Raw genomic sequence first — 26,281 nt, forward strand, 5'->3', positions numbered from 1 at the left:
ATGTACAGATTTTTACTTTTTCTTTGGCAGTCTGCCGGTCTAACTCCCTTGCTGAATTTTAAAACCCACTGTTGGAGCTGACAGTACTCTGGTTGAGTACATGTTTCCTGTCAATCAGCCAGTTAACAGCTATTTAAGGACTGCAGGCTCTCATATTCGTTTGCACATTCTGGCATGAACGCGGAAGTGCTTTCAGAGTCTCTTTTTTGTAATAGTTTTACAGAAAAACTGGCATATAGACCTGCATTTAGTTGGAAGCTGCTATTTTTTAGAGCTCACGTGTTTTTGTGAATCCTAGATGGGAAAAGTGATGATATTTATTACATGATTACAGGACTGAAGCCATACTGCTGAGTCACCGTGGGGGCTGTCACATGGTCCTCAGCGGTTCTTCTCCGTCCGTGCTCAAACAGATTTGGGAGGACCTGGACAGCTAACACGAGGAGGTTATTTAGAGCTTTACGAGCTTATTGTGTAAGCATTGTCTGTGAGTAAGTGTTTGGGTGAATCATTCACACCTGCTGCTGAATCTGTTCTACATCTGCTCAACTTGAGAATATTGGCCCCGCTGAAGAGGCTGGATCTTTGTCGCTCTTGAATCGGAGGGCGTTGGAGTGTGGCGTTGGTCGTGGTGCAGGGCCTCGTGGAGCCTTTTAGCAGTTAAGTGGCCCTAAAGTCCACAGGATTTGGGAGGGGCTTAGCTGCAGTTTTCAGCCTTGTTCTTAGAAAGTGCTTAAAGGTGTTAATGCCACATGGATTTGCAGGGCTCATTCACAACTCCACTTATGCAGCAGGAAGTCCCATTCTGTCTGTCCTTCAGCATCTGGTTCCCCTCCATCTTTGACTGGAACCTCGTCTTTGTATCTTGTCCTCACGCAGAGGTTTGTTTCTCGGTGAAGCATTACGAAACCAGCCGCCCTCCAAGTGAAAGCAGTCAGACTGCTGTGCTTCTCCACCATGGGTGTGGAGTCTCTCTGCACTTTGCCACGTTGCTTTTTCGGTCACAAGTTGCACATGTTATGGCAATAAATGATGCACAGCAAATAAATTAATGAGCACGAGTGTGCACAGGATCAGAGGGTGTTATTGTGTTTGTGGATTCTAAACAGGCTGCCTTGTCTGCACAAGCTACTCAAACGGCTGTGTGTGTGCATGCTCCACCACACGTACAGCTTATATAACGCTCAGGCGTGTTCTCACTATGCTGTGTGTGCAGGTGCTTGCTTGAATGTGTGCTCCCTGTTGTCATTGCTTGCGTTTGTGTAGTCGGGAGTTCAGTGCGCACCACTGCAACAGCCAAGATTGTGTGATCATTGACTGAAAATCCCCTTCTGCGTCTGTCCCCTATGGAAACAGAACATAGTTCTGTTGTATGAAGTCCCTGCAGGATGTGTTACTCAAGAGTTTTGTTTGTGTCTGATCATTTGCATGTTGTGTTGCTCCGTGCACACCCGTCTGTGTCTGCTTGTGTGTGCACAGGCAGACCTACTGCGCATTTGGGTCACTCTCAGAGGAACCATAATCCTGCGTTCAATTTACTCACTTGGGTTTCACTCTTCCTGTTTGGCCAAGCTGATGGCAACAAGCACAATGACCTCATCATAGCACACGGCCATTGGCCTGCAGACCTCCTGCCTCTCGACCAATCACATTCAACTCCGGTGACGTATGGCTCGGATAGGCTCCTATGATTGGTGGAGGAGGCTGGACCTGACGGCACTCCGCTGTATTGCTGAGCTCTGATTGGCTTAGAGCTGAGAAAGTTGTCTGTGTGTGAGATGGAGAGATGAGACAGAGAATTTGGGAGTTGGTGTTTTTGTCTTTTGTTGAAACTACACTTAACCTGTGGATTACTCAGACTGGAGTGCGGACACAAAAGCACAACAAAAATCGCGGAAGAGTTTTTTTTTTTAAGTCAAATGTTTAATAAGAGGAAGCTGACACTTTTTAAGTTTTAGAATTGCTTTTTACGGGTCGCTCACACCTGTTTTTAAAAGGAGAGTATACAATTGTGTCTACCACACTATTTAAACAAACAAATGACAAAGCAATAAAAAAGCGAAAGAAAGACAGAGGAGGGGAAGGTTTCACTGCTCTTCTGCGTGCCTGTGTGAAGTCTCAGACATGCCCATCTTGGAGTCCTATTGGTCACAGCAGTCTGGCTTTTCCAACAGCTGTTCTGTGTTTTCCCACACGCTGATTGGTCAAGCCGTCCTGTCAATCAGTTTTACTTTGACACGTGGCCCCGCCCTCGCTCCACTTCTGCCGCTTTCTATTGGCTACTGTACACAGTCGTGCTGCGCTATTGGCCGCGCGGGCTGGTTGTCAGGGCTGCTGGGCTCCATTCACCATTTTGCGACTGTAGAGTAGAATGTACGGGGCAGTAGTTTTTCCTCCTTTAAAGTTGACTCGCCAGATAAAGATGAGAGGCCGATAGTTGGCAGGTGCGGGCGGCGAGTCACCGTGCCCCATTTTACCCGGACAACTCCGCAGAGGAAGGCACGCGGGCTCCATTAGCCTCGGTGAGTACCAGCTGCCTACAAATCTCCTGCAGCACTGCGGTGAGGCTTGTTGTGCTCCAGCCGCGGTGCTAACGCTTGTTTGCTATGCTTAGAAGCCCAGTTAGCGGCTCGTCTGAGCGGCGTAGTTTCCGACATCTGGGCGGATTTTATTTATATAAAAAATAGTCCGGCCGGAACGGTTGTTTTTCTATGGGTGGAAAAAAAAGGGGAGAGGTGCGGCGACACACCGCGAGCGAGAAACTTTTCCTCTAGAAAGGAATTCTACGCCATAACTGTTTGTCGCCGGACTTCGCAGAATAAATAGTGAAAAGTACGCCGTTCTTCATCATCGGACTGACACGTTTTCGTGCGGGGTTTTTCTTCCTCCCCCCCTTTCTCACGGCCATTAGGATGAGTGCGTGTCTTGTTTGCGGGCCTTCCTCTTGCACTTGTGTTTGCGGGGAGCTTCTCGGTACTTTGTAACGCCACCGTAGTAACGCAAACGTCAAAGTTGCCGAGGAAGCTTTAGCTGTTTACGTTCCAGCGACTGCCACCGTCGGATTGGCTAAACAAACTTAACTTTTGTGTGGTGTTTGTGGACGCGCGCGCCACAGGAGTGGACCCATCTGTACGGGACACCGCCGCACGAAGAATATGGGTCGCCTGGGAGGGCATTAGGGGTTACTATGCCCGTTAAACCGATTCTCATCCTCGGGGAGGAAGATTTCCAGGAGGCATTTCAAGCGTTGAGCTGCGGCCTGGTCGCTGCACGCCACGGCCTGCAGTGCTGTGGAGTAAAACCGGTAGTAATCGCTGTACTACGATGACTTGTCACGGTACTATCCAGTTAAACCAGAGATTACGACATCGTCGTTTGTTGTTTGCATGCTCTGGAGAAGAAGTTAACAGCTGTTATCTGTGGATTGAGCTCGTTTCTGCAGGTATGCGTCCCAGGCGTGTTCTGTTGTAAGTCTGTTATAAACTGTAAGGGGTTTTTGTTAACACATTATCTACTTTTGAACCCTATCAAACCTGTTTAAAGGCAATCTAGTTAAAACAATTTTAATCTAATTTAGATTTGACATTGGATGATAGACTGAAGACTGTTTAGATGAATAAAACGGACCAAAATGGTATGTAGAAATGTTAAAGGTCAATGGAACACAGAAAAACAGCTGGTGGTGTTTTCCTCACCTCAAATGACTTTAGCCTGCTGGATTCTGCCAACTCTGGTGTTTACTACACACTCATATCATCTTAAATGCTGCCTGGCAAAAAAAAAAAAAAAAAGATTTAAGTTGCTCCCCTGCTCGGTGCCAAATGATTGCTGCACCCAAGAGAAGGACTCTTGCTCTTTATTTCAATCTGCAGAGAGTAGGTTGCATCAGTGTGCCTTTAAGCTGTTATCATGAGGCCCGTGGCTCTCACGCCAGCTGTTGTACTCAGTACACTACTGAGAAACACATGTAGCATGCTATGTCATGACCAACTAAGGCCAGCTGCCAAATTATTTTATGGTGGCTGTTTTATGTAGTCTGGGTTTAATGGGAATTTGCATGGAGCTCTGCTATCAGCCAGCACCAAATACACTCAATACCTAACTTAGTATGGAGGTGCAACACACCCTGATAGGACACAAATAGTCTGGTTTTAACAAGATGTGCAAATCAGGTAACATAAGACGAACACAACTCCCAGCCTATTACACCCTGTTTTTATTTAACGAGGAAGAATGAAGACAAAATGCAGAAGCAGTGCAGAAAATATGCATGCAGTCATTGCTAACGCAGAACTTGAGGTGAAAAGCAGCATTCAGCAACACACTTATATGCTGATCACCCGAGCAGGGAGCGCAGAGTAGAACTGCTAGCTGCCCATCAATTTAGGCCTCATCTAAACTATGTCAAAGCCCATAAGTCTGCAAGAGCAGAAGTAGAAAACAGCCAAGATCATTGCAGCAAGTTCATTACGAGGTCAGACATCACAATGCTGTGAGAGGCTGCAAGAAATAGGAGGATGGCTCTTAGCTAACAGGTCCTGTTGTGAAATGTTGATGTTTAATTAGCATTACTACAAAATCACTGACAGATATGGGATTTTTTCCAAGGGTTGGTACATATTCCCCCCAAAATCCCTGTTGCAGCACGCCTTAGGTTTCCGAAGCACATATGTTTTTAAAGCAACAAGTTGGCAAACTCAGTGGCCGTTTTTCTTATGGGCAATGTTGGCAGACGCCCAGGCCGCAAACGGGACCCCCCCCCCATGTTTTTCTAGACTAAAACTGCTAATGTCCATGTAATGTTACTGAAATGTGCGCTAGGGCGCCCCTACTATCATGTCAACTTGCTGCTGTAATGACAGTATTTTGCATTGTCTGTGTGTTGAATACGCTTGAGGAGCGCGCGAGGGAAACAAACCCGCAACTGCAGGGGATGAGAACAGGTAGGGAGGAACAGCAGGTAGAAATGGGGGAGACTTAGACTTACTGCTTATGAGTCCAGACACCGCAACAAGCTAACTGCTGCTTCCTAATAAAAAATATACATTAATGAATAGTTTTCATTCATAAAATCAATATTTTTAATTGGGTTATCCAAGGATAAAGTAATGCAGGCGGTGTCCGAAATTAAAACTCACTAAGCTCCAAATAGGACCAAATTTACTGTATGGGGATTAATGGAGGTTTGCACTTAATTAAACTAGTCTTGTTAATTAGCTTAATGTTGAATTTCATCTAAGCTCTTCTGCTGTTCTTATATACAGTCAGTGCTTCAGATGCAATCTATACCATCATTTTCCTTTATTGTTCAGTTTATGTGACACTTAAGCACACAAACAGAACAGCAGGAATTTATTTATTCATAATTCCTGCTCTTCGTCAGGGTTGTATTCGGCTTAAGAAAAAAAAAACTGAAAAATGTGACAGTTTTTACCAGAAGCCAGCCAGCCTTCAAAAAGAAGAAAACTGATGCGTTTTAAGTGTGAAATAACTTACATGCTATATCTTAATTGTAAATTCAACTATAAAAGTATAATATACTTATATGATTAATAAAGTAAAATAAATGATACATTTTCTTTTTGTGTATGTATGTATGCATGCAAGTAAGGGGAATGAGGGATGGGGTGGGGCACCGTCCAGTCTTTTGCCCAGAGCGTCAAACTAGCCAGGACTGCCTGTGCTAGCTTATCAAGCACAGGGGTAGAGGGATAATGATGTGGGCCTTTTTTTTTCTCAGCTTCTCTGTAAAGCAATATTTTGTAGCTTTAAATGTGAAGTAATCTGGCACTTAAACTCAGCTGTGCAGAATATTTCAAACCTCATGAGTAAAGCTGGTAAGGAAACTGCTGAAAAACGGTCACTGAAATTCTCTGAAATGGTCTTGAATGAGCTGAAGTGACGTAGCGAAGAGTGGGCTAAAATTCCTCCACAACTATGTGTGCGACTGATTAAGCCTATACAGAAAATGATTACATCAAGCTACCACAGCTAAAAATGGTTGTACACTAATGAGTCATGCTGTACACGTAGGTTATTCTCAGTTATACCTCTGCTCCCTGACATGAGTTTTTCACGTCTTTACTGGTTTTCCTTCATTTTGCGCCGAGGTTAGGATGAGAGGAATTCCCTCGCATTTTGAATCGTACAACTGAAACAATTGTGTGCTCTCCTTATTGACACAACCATAGATGTTTTCTGCATGTGAGACAGGCAACACGTGGCTAAGAAAGGGGATTTTGTCACGTTTTAAAGCAACTTGGGTTAACGAGAGCCTCCACAGGAAGGCAGCAAGTGGGAATCCAACAGACAGAAAGACATGTGGGAGGATGAATGGAGAGATAGATGGATGGAGAAACAGGGCCAGACAGTCCGACATGTAAGCTAACAGACAGTCTCTGACAAGTCAACGTGTTTAGTGATTGCTGGTAGCTGTCAAGACAGAACATTTTGACAGTGAAAATTGCAGTAGGAGCGAGACATCACAAAAAGACGACAGAGCATACTGTACTGGTTTGAGTCTATGTCCTATATGCAAGTTTACAGATTTGCTTCTGTGGAGGCTTTTTTTTCTTCAAAGAAATGAGGCAGATGATGGAAGAGCTTTGACCTGAGGCGAGTCCTGCATGCATCAGCCACACCGCAAACACACTCGTTAAAAGCACAACACTTCAACAAGTCAGCAAAATCAATCAGTTTCACTCTAAATGGAGGCAGAACTGTGAATGAGTCCTGCTCAGAATAAGAGATATACTGAATGACTCCGATGTGGAGTAACAATTCTTCTGTTTTTCTGGATGATTGCAGCACAAAATGAGGATAGAGACTACAGGGAATTTGAGATAAGAAGTACAAATCAATATCCCAGGAAGACAAATCCAGCCAAGGGATTTAAAAGAAAGTGTAATTGTTCCAAAAAGAGAGAGATTCAGAAGAATAAAGTAGTGGGTAGTTTGGTTATGGTTCTCCACATGAAATGGAGTTTGTAGAGGCGGATTAACTCTGCTTTGAAATAGTTAGATAAAGGTCGCCGGAGAGAGACAGAGCGAGAAAGGGAGGGTTTCAGTATGTGAACGAAGAAGGAATTCCCCCGCCTCTACTGCCCCGGCCAAGAAGTAGTGAGTGTGGGTGTGTGTGTGTGTGTGTGTGTGTGTGAGTAAGGAGTGCACGTAGGGAGGCTTGTCTGGGCAAATTGCAGAGCACTCCTCGCTGTTTCCATGCTGCGTTGTAAGCCTACATTTTGTTTACCCTACAGTTTGGCCTCCTGTTTTCTCTGTGTACCTACAATCGATGCAGGTGTTTTGTAATGTCACCGAGACCTCCTTTACACAGTGAAGTAAATATGTATCTTAGCATAATTGTGCGTTCTTTTGCACGTTTTACAGTAAACGGTTACAAATTTATTATAGTTTTGTAAATGCTTGTCTGTTGGTAGACCCACTTTGTTTTGATGCCACATGAATAACCTTTCCTTTTCTTCCAGAGTCACTGGAGTAAAGTCGAAAAGTGCTGGAGTCACGCAACAAAAGACAAGACAGGATGAGCGAGGGAGGCCCTGGCAGAGGAGTAAAATAGAGCATAGAGGAGAGGAGGAAGCAGGAAAAGACGAGCAATCCAGGAACGCCAAGTGAAAACTCTGGGATAAATAAATAAAAGGAGCTGTTTAGTGAAAAATTAAGCTAGATGAAAAGATGAAACCGATTAAAAAGCAGGGCCGACGCTCTCCCCCCTCCACCCGGGCAAAAGGAGGGAAGCGTCGGGGGGCTGGGGATACCCCAGACGGAGGAGAGAAGAGAGACTCGGACGAGAATAGAGACACAAGTAGATCCCCTTTGAACCAAATTACATCTTCCTCTTTTTCCTCCAGTTCACATTCTGAATCTTTTCAGTCAGACCTAACAAGGGTGCGGGACAGTTCCCCAGGGGAGAGGCTACCAGAGACGATTGTAATGGATTCGGCAAAACTTTTGACATCCTCTGATGAAAGATCTGCTCGGTCAACCTGCGAAAGCGGTGGCAGTAGTTGTAGTAATAGTAGTACACCGAGCGCCAACAATAGTCCAAATCCATCCTCCAACCGAAAAACAGCCACCTTCAAGTCCCGTGTTCCCAAAAAGAAGTACACATCCGAACACTGTTTGTCATCTACTGCCAGTCATCATAGCAACCCCACCTCTTCTGTGACACCTCCTCTGTCTCTGAGCAGCGGAGCCTTTAATGAGGGGTCAGCTGGTTCAGGGGTCGACATTAGCAACTTGCACTCTGATAGCAGCAGCCAGAGCAGGAGCCTAATGGATGACTTTCACCCTGGTTGTCCTGATGTGGAGGGACCCCGAGATTCCTTGGGCCCACCCATTCTGTCACTTGGAGGAGGGAGGGCTGGGGGAAGTGATGACTTAACAGATACAGAAAGAGTGTCCCCCAGCCCCCTGCCTCGCTGCTCTTCAACAGACACAGCCAGTGAGCACTCTGCCGATCTTGAGGTTGTTGGTGACACACGTGATGTCTCACATTCTTCTGCACGCTCAGCCCCCAGTCTCCCCAATGCTCTGTCTGATGCCCTGGCCAAAGGATTAAAAAACCAGCGAATCCTTGCCCGTCAGCAGAAGAGAAGAAACAATGAAAAGGCTGGAGGGGACATGAGGCACGACAAGAGGAGTTCAGATTTGGTGTTCAGGACTGGGGTGGTACGAAGTGTCAGTGGTAAATCAGGAACCCTGGAGGTGCAACTGAATGGAGAGAAGATGCTGTGCCGTTATCCTTATTGCCATGACAGCCCCCTGGGGGTGGTGGACATAATCTTGGATGCGCCACCACCCGGTGCTCATACAATACCAATTGGAACCCATGTCTGCGTGCCATTTGGAAATGAAGATGGTAACGAGGGTCAATGGCAGTGGTACAGAGAAGGTGTGGTGACTGAGGTAGACACACATCCTGCTGTGGCCAACCGCTACCGTGTCCTACTGTCGGAGGAAAGACCTTACTCTCTTGATGAAGAAGATAATAGAAGTGCTCCCCAGGCTGTGTGGGTCTCTAGACAAACACTCAGACTTCTTGTGCCACCATGGGACCTGGACTTTCCCTCTAGTGGTACACGAGAAGGAGAAGCTAATGTCCGACATAGGGAAGAAAAGCAGGAAGAAAGGGAAGAGATAGATGTTGAGCAGGAGGTGCGTCGCCTCAGCGGAGGATTAGCCCCTGGCATAGCATCGGAGTTGGGAAAGGGGCTGTCCTACCAAGGAATAATCGCTGTCTCTTCAACGTCGGGCCATAGCATTAACTCTCAAGTAACTCCAGAATCTGCTTTTACTCTAGCAAGTGGTAGAGAATGGGAAATTGAGAAGAATTTAGAAAGAGTGGAAAGGGAGAGGGCGCTGATGAAAAATCAGAGCAGGGACAGAGAAAGAGAGAACAGTGTAAAGCAAGTGCAACAACTGTCACACCAGCCCCATGCATACATGCCACTCACCCCTGAAGAAGACATGGAGGTGTCGCACTTTAACATGGTCCCCATCATACCTGGTGCCAAACCCATGACAGTCCCCCAACAGCGTAACATTGTTTCTAAGCTCCAGCCTGGCTACCTCAATACTCACCCATCTGTGGTGCGGGGTGTTGGGTTTCCCCCCACCCACCTGGCCATGAACCCCCACCCTCCGCCTGTTCTTATAGGCATTGATCCAGCAAGTGCAGCCAGTGCTGTGATCACAACATCCCAGCTCCCTCCTATACCTCCTATCTCCTCTTCCTCTACATCCTCCTCCAGAGTGGAAAAGGCATCAGGGGGAAATTCTAGTGCAGTAGGAGGGCCCAGTTCAACCTCCTCCAGCTCTTCACGTTCCCGTACACCACTCACAGCTGCCCAGCAGAAGTACAAGAAGGGAGATGTTGTGTGCACACCAACAGGAATTCGAAAAAAGTTTAATGGGAAGCAGTGGAGACGACTTTGCTCTCGGGAAGGTTGCTCGAAAGAGTCTCAGCGACGGGGATACTGCTCTAGACACCTTTCAATGAAGACAAAAGAAATGGAGGCTAGTGGTGGTGGGCGGGACCGAAGTGGAGCCAGTAGCACAGGAACTCTAACACCATCTGACTTGCGACTGAGTGGTGGGAGAGCCAGCTCGGAATTTGACTGGGATGAGACATCACGGGAAAGCAGTGAGGCCAGCAGTCGTGGAGGAGACTCCCGTCCCCGTTTAGTCCTTCCATCCCTGCTACCCCAGGACCTTTCTCGTTTTGACTATGACGAGTGTGAAGCAGCATCTATGCTTGTCTGCTTAGGTGGTTCCAGTTCTGGCACGCCTTCATTTTCTCCCATATCAAACCAGTCACCATTCTCTCCAACCCCATCACCCTCACCATCTCCACACTTTGGCTTTCGCCCTGCCAATTTCAGCCCCATTACAGCTCATCCTTCACGCCGCCATCGTCAACCTAGTGGCACTAAGATTGGTACGCCAGGGGGTGAAAGAGAGCGGCACCCATCAGGGATTGTTCCATCTTTTCAAACCAACCTCACTTTTTCAGTTCCTATAAGTCCAAGCAAGAGGAAGCATGACACCTATCACCCTCCTCTACTGCCTGCAATCCAGGACTGCCAAACCAAGCAGGAACAACAGCAGCTGATTGGCATAGGCAGCGGGGTGTTGGGAGACCAGTCCCTTGTTCATAATCCTGCAGCCTTCAGAGTCCTTTCCCCTCAGAATCAGTCCACAACTCCTTCCTCACTTTCCTTTACCCATCCTCGCAGCGCCACCAGTCGGCCTCCATCCTCGGCTGCCTCCACACCTCCACCCATGCTGGTTTCTCCTACTCCTTCTCCACTACCCCAAGAACCCTCTCCACGCCGGATTGTACCTCTCCGTGACTCTCCAGTCATCGTCCGTAACCCAGACGTCCCTCTGACAAAGTTCTCTGATGGTCCATTAGCAAGGCGGGACAGAAGTAGGTCAAGAGAGCGCAACCAGTCACAACATGCAACAACTATAGGCTTACAGGCCCCTGTTCCCATTAATGGGGCCACCACCAACGGTGCAGTTCTCCTGCGGAACCCTGGATCAACTCTTGTTTTGGTGACCTCAAGCTCGGTGAGATGTTTTGCTTATCTTAACTTTACTTTTTGTTTGTGTGATCAGCCAAGAGTAGTCCACCTGAATGAACCATAACTAAAGTTTATTCACAAAGACTTTCATTCAACACAATCACACTTGATGACTCTTTGATTAAAGTTATGCAGAGTCCTATTCTTTTAAACTCAGATTGAGGTTGATAATATGTTGTGCGAACTTTCTTTAACCTTTGCTCTAAGATAAATCTAAATCTTTGCATCTCTAAATAACCTTTCCACTAAAGTTTTTAATGTTGTGAATGGCTAATATATCTTGCAAACAGTGTAAATTAATTTCAAACATCCTTTTTTTCTCAGTCTCTCACTCCAGCCACAGGAGGCCATGTTACCATCTCTAACCCTACTACCCCAGGATCCACGTCTGCTTCTTTGGGCTTGGCCCTGTCTTCAACTGGTCCTGGAGCAAAGGACAGGAAACTCGACAAGCATCAGGACAACTCAGGAGGAACACTGCCTCAGCCGGTTGCCTGCCATCCAACACCAACAGCCCTGCTGCCGCTCATCCTCCCAGCTGAGTCGTCTCTCCCTACGCCCCGCAAGCAAATCATCATGGGACGCCCAGGAACTGGTAGGGCAAAAATAGGAAAGCGGCTGAGCCAAATTTCTGCCACATTTTAAAATGACAATGCTGTCATTTTTGCACTTCTGTTTTGTGCATCTGATTTTCCTGATCTTAGGTGTGACAGCAGTGTCATTAGAGTGCTATGACTTGCTCGTAGCACTTGAAACTACCACATTAGATGGTTGTTTATGCTTCTCATTTGTTTCAGACTGCAAAAAAGATTTGTGTCCCAATAACACTCAGAATACTGCTGCTTTGTCTGAAACTCCAATAAAATCAATAAAAAAAAATTGTATATTGTTCTAAAAATGACTAAAGTGACAGTAGGGATAAACTATTGTAAATATTCAGAAGCAATTTTATTGACCCCTTTTCCACTTTTTAAATTTCACACGTCTTTCTGTCTCAGGGATGTGTTACCAGCAGACTCTTTAAAAATACATTTGTAAATGTCAGCAAGTGTAGTTTTGTTGAGGAGGAAATGGGAAGCAGCTCTGCAAGTGATGAATTTGAAGAGTTTTATTTAAATTTAATTAGAGCTGGTTAAAAAAATTAGGCATCACATGTTTTTGTGTAAGCTGGTGGAGGAAAGGTCCAAAAATGAGTAGAGGACCTGTTGTTTCTCTGAAGGCTTTTAGAGCAATTTATAAACCGTAGCGCATTATGAGTCTAATCTTTAAGTCTCTGTTATTTGATTAGGATGATGAAAAAGTTTACTTCTGGTTAAAGGGGTTTCAATACAGATGATGTACATTATATTTTGGGTTTAGTCTGTTTTAATTACCAATCTAGGAAGTGCAGCTGCAATCAGTCAGTCAAACTACTTCAGAAAGGCAGGAATATTTGTAAAAATAAAAGTTTTGGATAGATGTTCTGGTAAAAAAAAGTCACATTGAGTCTGTGTATGTACATTAAAAAAAACGAATGAAAGAAAACTGGCTCCTGGAAATGGAGGTGGTTGGATTCATCTTGCACTCTGCTCGTTTCCATGCCAACTTAGTGAGAGGATGGTATGGACACGCTGCAATATATATGAATGGCAGAGATGGCTTGCATTTGAAAATGAATGATGTCTGAGTTTAATTTCAATGCAGCAAGACTTTAGTCTAAGACGTGGAAATATTTGGTCCCAGCATAGTGAGCTCTTAGCAGCTCAGAGGTGGTTTGACATTTGACATTTGACATGATGGCGCAGTTTCAGATAACAGGTGAGATTTTTTCTCTCGCTCTTAACTCATAGCTCTCCCCAGCAATCAAATAACAAAATCTTTTTATGTTGGTCAAATGATTACAACCATTTTAAAGCAAAACCTTTTTTCTGAGGTGTGAATATCAACAGGGTTGAGTATGAGTTGCTCAGGCAACCACACAGACGTGCTGCTGGCTGTGTGTAATTTGTGACTCAGTTCGTGTAGTGTCAGGGTTACTGAGTGGGCTTGTGTGCGAGAATGGTGGGGCGTCACCCTCTCTTGTTTCTACGTAGGTGTTTGTGTGTTTTTCAGAGAGATAAATGTGCCATTGAAACGTAAAAATCTTCTATTATTGACATGTCTAGACATGTTAGACTGTGAGCAGGGAGCAACAAGGACACTCACGCCTCCTCCACACACGCAGACGTACACAAACACGCACACATCCGGGTGTTGCAGAATAGCAGCAGCCTCAGACAAGGCATTAAGCAAACACGTTTCATTGCCCTCAGCAGAAAAATGGGTGATCGTAAATCCACGTTGTCATGGATACACTTTTCCACCATTAGAATTAGTGCAGTAAAGCGTTCAGACTTGAGATGATTACTGGTGTGTACTTTTCTTTCCCTTTCCCATCACCTCTCTTATGCTGCTGCTAACAGCCACCTGTCCCTGGAAGAGCTTCTGCTGCCATGCATTTTTAAAAGCAGCACGAATTGCAGAGGCCCCCCGAACCAAGCGCAGGGCTCACGGCTGCGATGGCTCCTAAATATAACCCCGCTCAAGTGCAACTGCATTAGCATCACAAGTTTCATTATTGCTGTCTGAGTGGAACTGCAGCCTTTAGTGAGTCAGATGAAGCCTTTGGAGCTCAATTGTGGCTCTGGTTTCTCATTGCATTGTTTGTTTTTTACATCCACAACAGGCTGTAAGTGACAGCAGCATTGCTGTATTGCATTGCATTTTTTTAACACTCTTGTGACCTTACGTCTCTGGACAGAAAGACAAAACTGTTTAGCAAAATCCTTAGGGAGCAAAATCCAAACTTCTGCATTTCTTTGTCCATGCACTGAAAAAAGCAGGATTCTCAAAGGGTTGGCTTCTCGGACCTGGAAGTACTCAAGAGGTGCTGCAGGGCAGAGCTTGGACGGCTCAGACACATGCACAGAGTGAGTTTTTGTAGGCAGCTCAACAGGAATGGCGAGTTTAGGCAACTTTTGACAGAGGACTACTTTTGTGGAAATATCTGTATGACATGTGTCAGCATTACTGTCAAAGTGGTAGAAAGCAAAGAAAATATGTAACAATCACTTTTTGAACCTTTACAATTATATCCAATTAGATTCAATATTGATTTACAAAATCCATTGGTTCATTTTTTACACATGCATTTTTTCTCTTAATTTAGTGGCAAAAAGCTAATTTGCAGTTTTTTTTTGTCTAAATTTGATTTTAATATTGTAGGTTCCATCCTTGTTCTAATCAAATTGTTACTTGTGTAAAAATGCATTTTTTTAAACTATATTACATTAAAATGAATTTAATTTAATTTAATTGTAAACTGAATGTTTATCTTGTGAACATAAGTTGAATTGATTTTAGGAAAATAACAGTGCAGCAAAGGTCGCAAGCTGCTGTTGATTCATTTATCTGAGACTTTTTTATGTGCTGTGATTTGAAACAGCCAGAATGATTCTCTTAAGCACACGTCAAGGGATTTTATAAGGTCAGGAACATGCCGAATAGTTGATCTTACCCACATTTTCCTTTAGAATTAAAACATATTAGAAGTCTGTCTTGAAAGTTTAGTCCTTCTGTCCTCAACCAGTCAAAAGTGTCTTAAATATTCAGCTGAAGTTGCATTCTGACCTCAGCATGCTCTGACAAACAGGAAGTGATAGCATATGTATAATCCACGGCTAGGAGTGTCAGCTCTGCTGTTCGTGTCTCTACTCACCCTAACAAATTAACTTCTGGTGTGTAAAGCACAAGAATAAGCTTCACTTCCCCTTCTCAAGTTCCCCCTGCAGCTGTAGAAACTGCCAGTAAGGGGCGAGAAGTGCAAAGGTCCCGCTGCAGTGATAATAAGCATGTGACATCAGAATCAGCCTTTGAGAGCTCTGAGGCTGTGTGTGTAAACAGCAGCAAACACAGTTGAGTCATTTGCATGTTCCTCATCTCGCTGAGCAGAACACGTATCGCAATTTTAATGAGTTCCAGCTGGACAAACATTTGCTACATTTAGATTATTGCAATCCAGAGAAACATTTTCCAGAAAACTTCACCCTTCCAGAAAGTTCTTCCCCCTTTAGGAGTATCAATTAAAAGATCAATTCATCAATATGTTATATTTGGGTCTTGTTTCCTTAGACTTAGACCTCCTTCACAGCATCTACATTTGTTGCAGTCTGTGCGGAAACGCCTCATTTGGGGTAACAAACTTTTTTTTTTACAACTTCACTATGACTGAAATGTTAAGCAGACATAAAAGTCAGAAACATGATAATGTGCTTACAATTTACCCATATACGTCGGATGAAGATGTTCTGTTGGTAATGATATACATTTTTTGTCTCTTAACTTCTTCCACATATGTAACAGTTTAATATTAGCTTTAACATCTTGTAAAATGTTTACAGCTTTAGTTTTTTAAATGACCTTGATGGAGTTTGGCATTTGCATTTACCACTCTCCTTATTTCTTTGTTCACATGCTAATGGAATTTTTTCTTTTTTTTGAGAGAGACTCAAACAAAACCGCAGATGTGAAAATGAACTAGTTATGCCCACACACAATGAATAAAACAAAATGAGTCAAAGACTGTTTGAACAACCAGGAAACAGCAGTCTGAAAAAATCAGAGAATTGTTACACGTTTATTTAGCAGCTGATTTATTTATTTTTATTTTCAACATTTAAACAACATTTAAAGAAATTTGAATGTTCCGGAGCAGGGGTGTCCAAAGCATAGAGGGCCCCACATTCTTTCAACTATTATATTATTAAAAAAAACACATCCAAATAACTTTTTAACAAAACCACTGTCAACTTGTCAATTTTTCACACCCTTCATTCCCAGTTAGCTTGTTGTATCTAAATTGTCTTGTCTACCTGTTGATATCGAACTCCTTGAAAATAGCTACAGTCTCCTGCCATATTAGGCAGACACAGTTGTTTCATATTTCTCTGAAAAAACTCAGGTTTCCACTTATCCTTGAAGCTGTTGCCCTCACTGTCAACTTTTCTTATTTATTTACAGTTGACATTTTAGAAATGAGCTAGAAAGTGTCAAAGAAGGGTCGCACACCTGCATTAACAGGTTTGCAATGGCTAAAATGTAATTTAGCCAACCACAATCAAGAATCGTAGACTGTTTTTAGAAAATGTTGGGGGCTGCATATTTTTGATTTTGTCACAGGAGCCTGTGGGGCGTTGGAAATTTAAATCAGGCTGCATTTGGCTAATGGGCCAGACTTTAGACATTTCTAGAGTTGTTCTAGAGACATTTAGTGCAGAAATGTGGGAAAGCTTCACTACTTTATCTTTGGGCTTTGTTTAACAACTGGACCACAAGGATAACACTTTCACTTCCTCTTTGAGGCTGCTAAGAAAAGAGAAAAGAAACTGGAGCCAGGTCAGTTCTCTAAGTAAACTCTAGGTGGCTTCGTACAAAAATGAAGGACTATCTAGGAAAATGACCTTTTTTCCTGTGTATTTTTAGATCTTTTGTAAGCTTCATCCAGTGTGGATCCTTGGGCAAGACTCTTTGGGCTACTGCCACAAAGGGGCTCAAACCCAGGTCCCCTGTACCTGTCCCCAGCCCAGATAAAATACAGGGTTGTGACAGGAGGGGCAGCCAGCGTAAAGAAAACTCTGCCAAACCACCTGTGCAAATCAGTGAAAGCTGATTCACTCTGGCGACCCCTAACAGGAGAGGTTCAGAGTTGATGCTTAAAATGTGACATCACAGATTCTTGCCTACTGATTGGTTAAAGAGTGTTGCCAGTCTGACCTCCACCCCAAGAGTGCGAAAAACTAATATTTTTCAGCTATTTCAGCTCAATAATAGTTTAGATATCTTGGGAGAGCAGCACCAGCCAACTGTCACCCACTGTCTTCTTGCAGCGTTCGTCGGCCTTCAGCTTGATGTTTGAGGCTTCACAAACAGTCCTTTTCATGTGTTTCCTCCCACCATCTGCAGCTTGATCTGGTTCTCCTGTTTTATCTCAAGTGTCACAATAGCCACAGACCAAGCATCAAAAGTTTCACCATAATCTGGTACAAAGTTCCTGCCCACGTCAAGGGTTGCTATGGAAATTACCAAAGTAAAGTGAAGATGACCTGAGCAGTTTTTACAACTGTAAATCTGTGGTTGAGACACCTATTTAGGAAGGGTGGCTTTAAGTTCTCTTTGCAATATTCAAAATATTTGCAACCAGAAAATTTGCGTCTTTTGATCTTTGAACACCCACGAACTCCGGTGTGCAAAGGGAACATTCATGAGTGTACTCCACTGCTTCTCAGCTGCATCTGTTAGATGAAGATGAAGAAGATGATGCCTGTTCTGCCATTCTGAATGTTTCGCATTTGTTTATGTGTATGGATCAGGTGCGTGGGAATGTGGGTCAAACACTTGCCACCATGGCTGCATTTGAAATACCGGTATATAGTATTTGATACAGAATATCATTTTTTAAAACTAGGCTCCTGTAAAGGGGCTGATCCCTTTTAATTTTATTGGCCTAATCTATCAAAGATGCGGCCTATTAACAAATTCCAACTCAAATAACCCAAAAAATTACAATTTAATAAACTAGGACTTGTATTAAAAGTCCAAAACACGTTTCAATTTAAAATTAATGTGAAGAATTGTTGTTAGAATTTCAGATTGAAACTAAAATTTGGCTCAGGACAGACACAGTACAAATAACCTCCAACTGAAGGTGAACTGAAGATGTATGATGACACCATGTATGGTTTGTCATCATCAGAACAGGCTTTTACTAGGGCTGTTACTCATTGTGGTGCTGAAACTGCATGATGAAATCACTCATCCCGGAGTAAAAATAAAATCAGGTCCTGTGTGGTTCTGATGTCATTAAATCCTTATGGTTTACGTCAACCAGCTGACATTCCTGAAAGCTTGTTGCAGTGAACACAAAGGATGACTGACACTGATGACCACACCTTTCGTTTCAAAGGATTCCTTTTGTATTTATCAGATGCTTGACTGGTGACTTTGTGGAAGATGCAGGTGAGAGTGATTTTCAAAGTTGGGATTCACCTGTGACTTATAAAACCAATGGAGAGATGAAGTAGTTTTAACTAAAGTAGTTTGGCATCATCCCTTTTAGCAGTCAAATGAGATTGCACATCATAAAAAAAAGATAAAACAAAATAAAAATATATGCAAAGACTAGCAATGAGAGGTATACACTTCCATATGAAACAGATAGGTGGAGGACATTATGGACACACACCCTGACGGTGTCCGTAACGTCCTTCCGGGAGGGAGGGGGTGGCACAGATTGTGACCTACAACTGGCTTTAAAGTGGATTATTATATTTATTTGTATCGTTATATTACAAGTCTTTCTTATAGAGTAAAAGACCCACTCCGATCATCTTTTTAAAAGCTCTCCCAGAGGTCTTTTCATTATGACACTACGATTTTAAAAAATGAATACTAAGCTTAATTTTCTTTCTATATGTCCTCCTCATCATCAGAAAAAACCACAAGAACATGTCAAAAACACTTCAATTTTCATCAAAATGGGTCTATAATGTTGTTCGCACTGAATGTAATCTATTCCGTTTGTGATTTTCTGCAAGTTGTTGAAAAAGATCTTTAAAACCTGATGTTTCCATGGGAGTTTTCTAAGAGGAAATGTTTCCCAGGAAGTGCTCTTGTTTCCTGGAAATATTCAAAGGTTTGTTTTTACAAGTCTTGTAAGAGGACTCAGTAGAAATTCATATCCAAATTAATTAAAAGAGCAGAGCCTTTATGCTTTCTGATCTTTAGTAGTTTGAAATGATTCCGGCTGCAGAGACAAACGGAGACTCTGTGGATCAATTAGCATAATCCCTCATCACTTCACATCACGCACCTCATAAGAGCACTGCATTATTCTGATGCGAGCTGCCTCAGGATGAGAGTTCTGAAAGCACAGCTCCATTTTAGTCTCTGAATCTGCTGCCAGGGGACAGAGCTTGACCTTCTGCTCACAATCCTCGGACTTTAAACATGATGACTTCTCACTTTTTCCCTCTGTATCGCTCCTCTTTCCACAGTGTGGACCAACGTAGAGCCTCGCTCAGTTCCAGTGTTCCCTTGGCACTCTCTGGTCCCTTTCTTGGAGCCTAGCCAGTCAGGAGCGGCCGCCCAGCCCGCCGATGGCCAGCAGTTCATCAATCAGGGCAAAGGTAGCACAGCGACCCATCTCCTGCTCCTTGGAAGTGACACGGACTTAAAGCGTGTCCTTTTGTTCTATGTGTAACCCTTTCACAAACAGGTATTTCCCTCAGTAAACGAATCATAACAGGAAACAGCATGTGGGAATATGTTCTCAAATAGCCATTGCCAAAGCAGTCGAGTACAAAGCGGCAGCCAAGTCAGTGTTTCCCAAAATAGTTGTGACAGAACTGCAGTTCAGCACAGTTGGTGTTCACACTTGTATTTTTCCAGTGATATTGTTGATAACACTGTTTATTGATTTGAGCACTGTGAAATGTATTCACAGATAAATTTTGGCCACTGTGAACGGCCAAATGGTTTAACCCATTCAGCTCCACATTGGAAAAAGCTTTTTAACATTAAAGCTGGTCAATAAAATGGAGGGATTTGTGATTTTTTGCAGTTTTTTGTTTAGTTTACGTTGTTTCATCTCTGCACCACATTTCAGTTGCGCTGTTAATTCATCACCCCTTAGTGTCTTCACCTAGTTCGTCTCCACCGCCTTTTGTCGGTCATGTTTCCAATTTTTGCTTTGTCACAATTGAGTTCTGGTTTCGCTTTTTGTTTGGTTTCAGTTTTTGAGTAAAAGATCAAAACAAATAGACACAAAAAAAAATCCTTTTTTATTTGATGTCCAGATCCAGAAGAACCAACCCAGTTTTTACAACCTTAGTAATAACTTTATGGTGTGGAGTACTTGTCACCTGGTTGAAGCGTATGTCAGAACCAAGCATGGGGGGGAAGCTGCTTTTATTCACAGAACAGACACAGATGAAACCAGCTTCCTTATGAGCTCAGATGACTTCCACCGTTATTCACATTCCTGTCCAAATGTAAAACATTCTTCTTGTTCTTTTCTCGTAACATTTTCTGTTATTGCTGCCATAGTTTTCTGTAGTTCTTTAAAGCATTCTGAAATGCTTTTGTGTTCCAAAGGGGCAATACTAAAAGAGCTGCCTTGCTTTTGTTGCCCACACACAGGCATGTGAGAGAAGATTAGCTCTGTTTTGCTTGTTGAAAACCATTTTGGCTTTTTTTTTTAAAGTTCTCACAAACCTGAAGTTCTGATGATTAGGAAATAAAGGAATATGCGTCAAAGTTTAGAGATCCATCAAGAAAATTTTATTTGCAAAACAAACTTGTTTTCCTTGCAAGTAATTTCTTTCTGTTTTTTTTATTCCAACATTTTTAAGGTATGTACGTTTTGGGGCTTAAAAGAGAGCTTCCTCCTTTTCAGAACCTCGCTGTGGTGTGGCGTTGGTAAGTGACGGGCGGACCGGGCCTCCAGATCCGGGAAGAGGATCACCATCATGCCCTACTTCAACCAATGACAATCTTCCTGCTGACAAGGGTGGGGCGGACAGTGAGACCGAAAGTGATACAGACGACCCGTGAGTACATATTTTGTATCACTGTGATGAAGGAACAATTCCTGATTTTAATGCATTAACAGGTAGTTCAACCAAAAACTACTAAACAAATATGGATCATATTTCCCCTCACTTAACCCTATAAGCACCCCAAGGCACTCCCATAGGTTGAATCAGAAAAAATAAAAACAATCTGGATGAGCATACAAACAAATAAATAAAACTGGAAACTGGTAAAATAAAAAAAGTAAAAGTTTCACAAGCGTGACAAATGAACTTTTCTATTTGGATTAAAAGATCCCATGTAATCCTAATTTTAAATTTAAATTAAATTAACTGAACCAAACGGCTTCAGTGGATATTCATAAATGCACAGTCCAGATAACACAGATCTCTGTCACCTTTTTATTGTGAAGCGAGTTACTGCTACATTCTGCACTTTACACTTTCATGGTGTCTGCATCTCCCACCAGCCAAGCCGGCCTGTGAGCATGTAGAAAACTGTTACTGAGAGAAAGAAGGAGTATGTTCAGAGTTGAGAGCTCTATTCATTTCGTTGATCTCAGATCTCGGGTTAAAATGTAAGGTGTTGGCGGTCTTTTACCGTCCTCGGTCTCTTTCTATGAACCGATTATCCGAGTTTTTTTATTTTTACTCTCTGTGTTTGCGGCCCTTTTACCACGCTCACACTGTCTTACTCACACTTGTTTATTCGTGACTTTATGTATATCCAGACCTCCATCAGGATGAATTCTTGCTTATGTTTCTTTAGTTTCATTTTAAGTTCCTCTTTGCCTTAAAAGAACATTATCAAACAAGAGAACCGAATGTGATGCGACTGGAAAAGTTGTGGTTTTCTGGTCATTCCTGCAGTGGCCCATTGAGCTGCGCAGAAAACGCGTCTAAAATGGCAAAGGACGTAACATAAGTCTGTTATGTGTTGACAAACCACCAGAAAGTCACGTGTTGGAGAAGTCATCTGCATAAAAACACCCTTAAACATTTAGCGGAGAAATGGAAGGTTTTGTCAGCTGCCTGTGCTTTTGAAACTGACATATTTTTCATCAAATGGCAATAGACCACATCTGAAGAAAAGTGTTCTTCTTGTACAATTAGGTTTCTCTGTAGTTCTGAGGGTGTCGAAACTAAGTAGGTGGTAGTTGATTAGGTAGTTTATTGAACAGTTTCAAATCTTCAAACTCTAAGTGACCTGAAGTCAACGTTGCCAGCAAAGTTCAGAAGAGACGCCAATGCTCTCTGCAGCGTTTGTTCGTTGGACAGCCGTCGTTGGACATTGCTCTTTTAGACTGACCCATGTGGGTCAGTTTGGGTGGTAGTGTGGGTGTGACTGTTTCAGGGTCACCAGGCTCGCTGTCCCCAAAGAAAGGCTCAAGCTACAGTGTTGTGTTACAGATTATAATCCTGTATTCTGCTGTCCATGTGACATCAATGGGGACAAATAATTGTGTGACTATAACTCTGGGCTTTGAGTGACTAAATTCAATATATTCAGGGAAAACCTTGAATATTCTTTTACAAATCCATCCTTCCTGACTCTTTTATCCCTGATTTTTTTTCATTTATCCACATTTATATAAAGACATTTAAACTCCCCTTGCAAAATGTTCACTCATTGTTTTATATCTCCACTGCACTGCTATTTATTTAAACATCTAAAATCTGGTTATATTCACTCATGAAATAAAATGTTAGTATATATATATTTTTTTATTTAATAGACAACTAGCAAAGTCCAGTGATCAACCCTGACTCTACTTTAAGATAAAGACAAGTGTTTGTTTTTTACTCAAAAGTGAGTTTTCTGTCAAGTACACGAACAAATAAGATGGCATAACAAAATAAATGACAAATAGATAATAAAATAATGACGTACAGAATAATTATTCATTTAGCCGCAGAGCAAAGAGAGTTCTAACTCTTTTAGTCAACTTTTAACTTTTTCATTTTTCCCCCTTGTGGCTTTAACTCACTGCATCAACTTTTGCAATACAGTAATATCAATTATGATAATTTATAATAAATATTTTTTTACTTCTCTGTTTTTCCACTCTTCGTGTGCAACAGCAACAGTTTTACATAACCCAGTGAAAGACTTCCCCCTTATTTACTCTCTCTTGTTTCATCTTCCTGGAAATAATTTCCAAACTTGCAAGAAGAATGCAATTTAGTTGTTGTTAAAACAGTCAACTCATTTCCGTGGCATTAACTCTCATACACTATGTAGTTTTCCTGCTCAATGACCAAAAACATACCAGTGAATGTGCTCAACAGATCACAATTCAGAGAAGAAAGAGACACAAATGGAAAATGTTAGTCAGGCTGGCAGCAGTGCAGTCTCCAGGTTCCACATAAACACCCATCTTCTCTGGCTGAGGTTTTAATATAGCTTTGGTTCAAGTAAAATGAATTTACCATAATAAGAAACAATACAGTCCAACAATACAGTCCTCATATTATCCAACTTTGTCTTAAATCTTAGTTTTATAAACTCAGATTGTGTTCCCTTTGTGCTGCAGTGTCACTTTTGAAGTGATATCAATCAAGGCCATGAGGGTTTAGATAGTCATAAAGAAGTCTTTTATCCAGCAGATTTTACTGGGCTGGCCAAAGAGTCATTACTAAGTGAGCCTTCATAAATGGTAGACCAGGACCGGGCAGAAATTCTGCAACAGCTGCCTTTTAAAATTTGCAACAGAACAAAAACAGCCAAACTTGAAAGAAAACAGCTTTTAGTAAAATTTAATTGTCATCTCTTACCTACATTTGATAGTTTTATCAAAATACTTAAAAAGAAAAGAGACCACCTGACTATTTGATATCTGTTGTCCAAATCTTCATAAATATTTCTGTCTTTGGTCAAAACTGTTGAGACAAGTAATCAGTTTTTGGGCTTAAAAGGTCGCACCCTCTGTTCCTAAATTTGACCCAAACCCAGTAGAACCAAATCATGTAGTTCCTCCAAATACCACTGGAGACAGGTGTCAAATAAAAGTAATGTTGACTCCCAAGTAACAAAGTCAGATTTTGTGCCCAAACTATGCTGATATCAAAACTTTAATGCATATTTAATCATTTCCTGATCATCATAACTTTATTTCATCATTATTGAGGACATGTTTTTTTGAGTAGTAGCTGGGTTGACTCAATAAAGATGGGTGGAGTGAACTTCAGTCCTCTTGCCAATCCTATTTCAAGCTTTGTCTTCACCGGTCAGTCAGGTGACATCAGATTTGTTCAGTGTATAGATGTTTCTATTTTTCTCCTATGGGACCCATTGTAATGGTAAACGGAATTCTAGGTGTGACCTGGTACCCCACCCCCCTCCAGTCACACAAATCTGGTCTGACCTCTCTGAACTGTTTTACACAGCACAAAGGCCTGCTCAAAAGCACTGACTTCCTTCCTGAAGAGAATGGGACCTGTCACGAAAAGATGGTTCAATGTCGCCGTCAAATTAAAGCACCAACTTTGCCTGAAGCCAAACTCCTACACCACATCACTGCCTTTCCTGTGCTTCACACTGAGGTCTATTTCTTATGTTACCGGATTATGAACTTTAGTAAAAAAATTAAAGGCAATGATCTCACATAGGATCATTTCTTATGATAAAGCACTTGCACAGAAAAAAGTGATTTTGTTTTTGCTGATTTTATTCCATTTGATCTTCTAAACTGAGAAGCTGTGAAAAACCTGCCATACAGGCACATCAGAAATCCCTGTCCTATACAATGAGGCCACAAGTAAGTTGATGCCGAATCTGTTTTGTTCTGAATGGGATTTTTTTCATTTGACGCTTAGAGAGACGTTCATGAAACTCTTTGGTGTTTGAGTCAAAAAGAGGCTGTTTGACTTCAAAAGATTTAACATTGTAATCCTATTTTGAGAACCAGTTTTTCTTTGTCTGAAACCAAAGCGCAGACAATTTGAGGATTCAACACCATTTTTTATTCTTCTTACCTTTACAGTTGATACATGTCAGCTCTCACTGATGTCCAATCGTGTTTTACACAGTTTCCTGGAGACAGGAATTCTCTCCTCTGTCTTTTAAAAGGTCTTTTGTACATTTTGTGTTCCTGTGTGTCAGGCTGTGGAAACTCCCTTTACTTCCCATCCCAACTGGACTCTCAGTTTCTCTTTCTTTTATGCAATAATGCAGGTTTTCTCCTGGTGTTGCAAACAATCCATCTCCATCCAATGGACCCATTAAGAGACGCACTCAGTCCCTCAGTGCCCTGCCGAAGGACGGAGACAAGAAGGTCGGTCCACAGTGCACACGGCATGTCCCTAGATAAGCAGACAAGGTTGTTGAGTGTTGCTGCTACAGCTTACCTTGAATGTTTTCTCGTGAAATCCATCTAGAGGGAGAAGGATCACATCCGTCGCCCGATGAATGCATTCATGATTTTTAGCAAGCGCCACCGTGCCCTGGTACACCAGCGGCATCCCAACCAGGACAACCGCACAGTCAGCAAGATTCTGGGGGAATGGTGGTATGCTCTGGGGCCCAATGAGAAGCAGCAGTATCATGATCTGGCCTTTAAGGTGAGTGTAGAAATCCTTGATATCGTTAGGGTCTGTACTTGTCAATGGCAGTTTATTCTTGTAGCATATTTGCAACAAGTCAAGTTTGCCAAAAGTGCTGCAGAACAAGCAACAAAAAGAGATGAAACCACCATGCAGTAATAACACAAAAAAGTCCCTTTAAAAGTTTAAAAGCCAGAGAAAAAATATGTTGAGTCAGTAAAAGAGCTGCAACAGTTATTGGAGCTCTAGTGGAGGCCATTCCATAGCTCAGGTGCAGAACCTTCAAAGGCTTTTATCTCTGGATTTCAATCTAGAGGGAGGATCCTTCAGAAGTAGCTGCAAAACACAGCCATAGATCTGTCACTGGAGCGCATAAAAGCAATTCTGATAAATTGGAGGAGAGTAAATCATTTCAACCTTAAAAAACAATTATTAAATGGTTAATTAAATCCTAAACTGGACAGGAGCCCAGTGCCGAACAGCAAGCAGAGAAGAGATATATTCGTTTTTTCTCCTGGTACCTCAATTCTTAGCAGCATGGAGAGGACAAAGTAATGTGAATTCCAATGATCTAGCTGAGAAATTATGAATAAATGCATAATTTTGTCAAACCCTCTCTAAGGTCTTCCCCTTAACAGGAAGTTTCAGGAGAAAAAAAACAAGTTCAACCACAAAGCTGATCTGCTGTTCAAATTTAAGAGTTGTCAACAAGATTTTTTGCATAGAGTTGGCTCAAAAAAATATGTCATTTTCATTTTAAGGCTCAGGCTTCCCAATTATACTGATTCCAGTTGAGCAGTTTTGTGCTTGATTTTAAAGGGAAATAGATTTAAAATGTCATCAGCAAAACATTTGTAAAAAATGCCAGTTTTTTTTTCTAATGAGGAAAAGCAGAAAGGGGGGGCAACATAGTTTCCTCAGGCACCCCACAGGTAAAAGGGACTTCTATATGGCTAGTGGAGATAAAAAGGAGGTGTAACCTGACAGATCGGGCCTAAACCAGTTCAGCACAAATACCTCTGACACCAAC

At 42.4% G+C, this 26,281-nt stretch overlaps 1 protein-coding gene across 3 annotated transcripts in view; it reads left to right on the forward strand.

Annotated features, from left to right (window-relative positions):
- The first annotated feature begins 2,309 nt into the window (after positions 1-2,309).
- The window catches only part of LOC101156834 (protein capicua homolog), a 44,097-nt gene continuing 20,125 nt past the window's right edge, over positions 2,310-26,281 (forward strand). The window contains exons 1-7 of one of the 3 annotated variants that reach the window (XM_011481012.3): positions 2,310-2,522; positions 7,484-11,090; positions 11,429-11,699; positions 19,174-19,305; positions 20,574-20,727; positions 24,884-24,983; positions 25,087-25,269. In XM_011481012.3, coding sequence (XP_011479314.2) covers positions 7,692-11,090; positions 11,429-11,699; positions 19,174-19,305; positions 20,574-20,727; positions 24,884-24,983; positions 25,087-25,269 — 4,239 coding nt within the window. In that variant the 5' untranslated portion in view covers positions 2,310-2,522; positions 7,484-7,691. Of the gene's footprint in view, positions 2,523-2,574; positions 3,443-7,483; positions 11,091-11,428; positions 11,700-19,173; positions 19,306-20,573; positions 20,728-24,883; positions 24,984-25,086; positions 25,270-26,281 lie in introns of those variants that run through there. The other 2 variants (XM_011481013.3, XM_020707178.2) reach the window with 2 other exon arrangements.

This window comes from Oryzias latipes, chromosome 11 (genome assembly GCF_002234675.1).
Source record: "Oryzias latipes chromosome 11, ASM223467v1".
Classification (NCBI taxonomy): Eukaryota; Metazoa; Chordata; class Actinopteri; order Beloniformes; family Adrianichthyidae; genus Oryzias; species Oryzias latipes.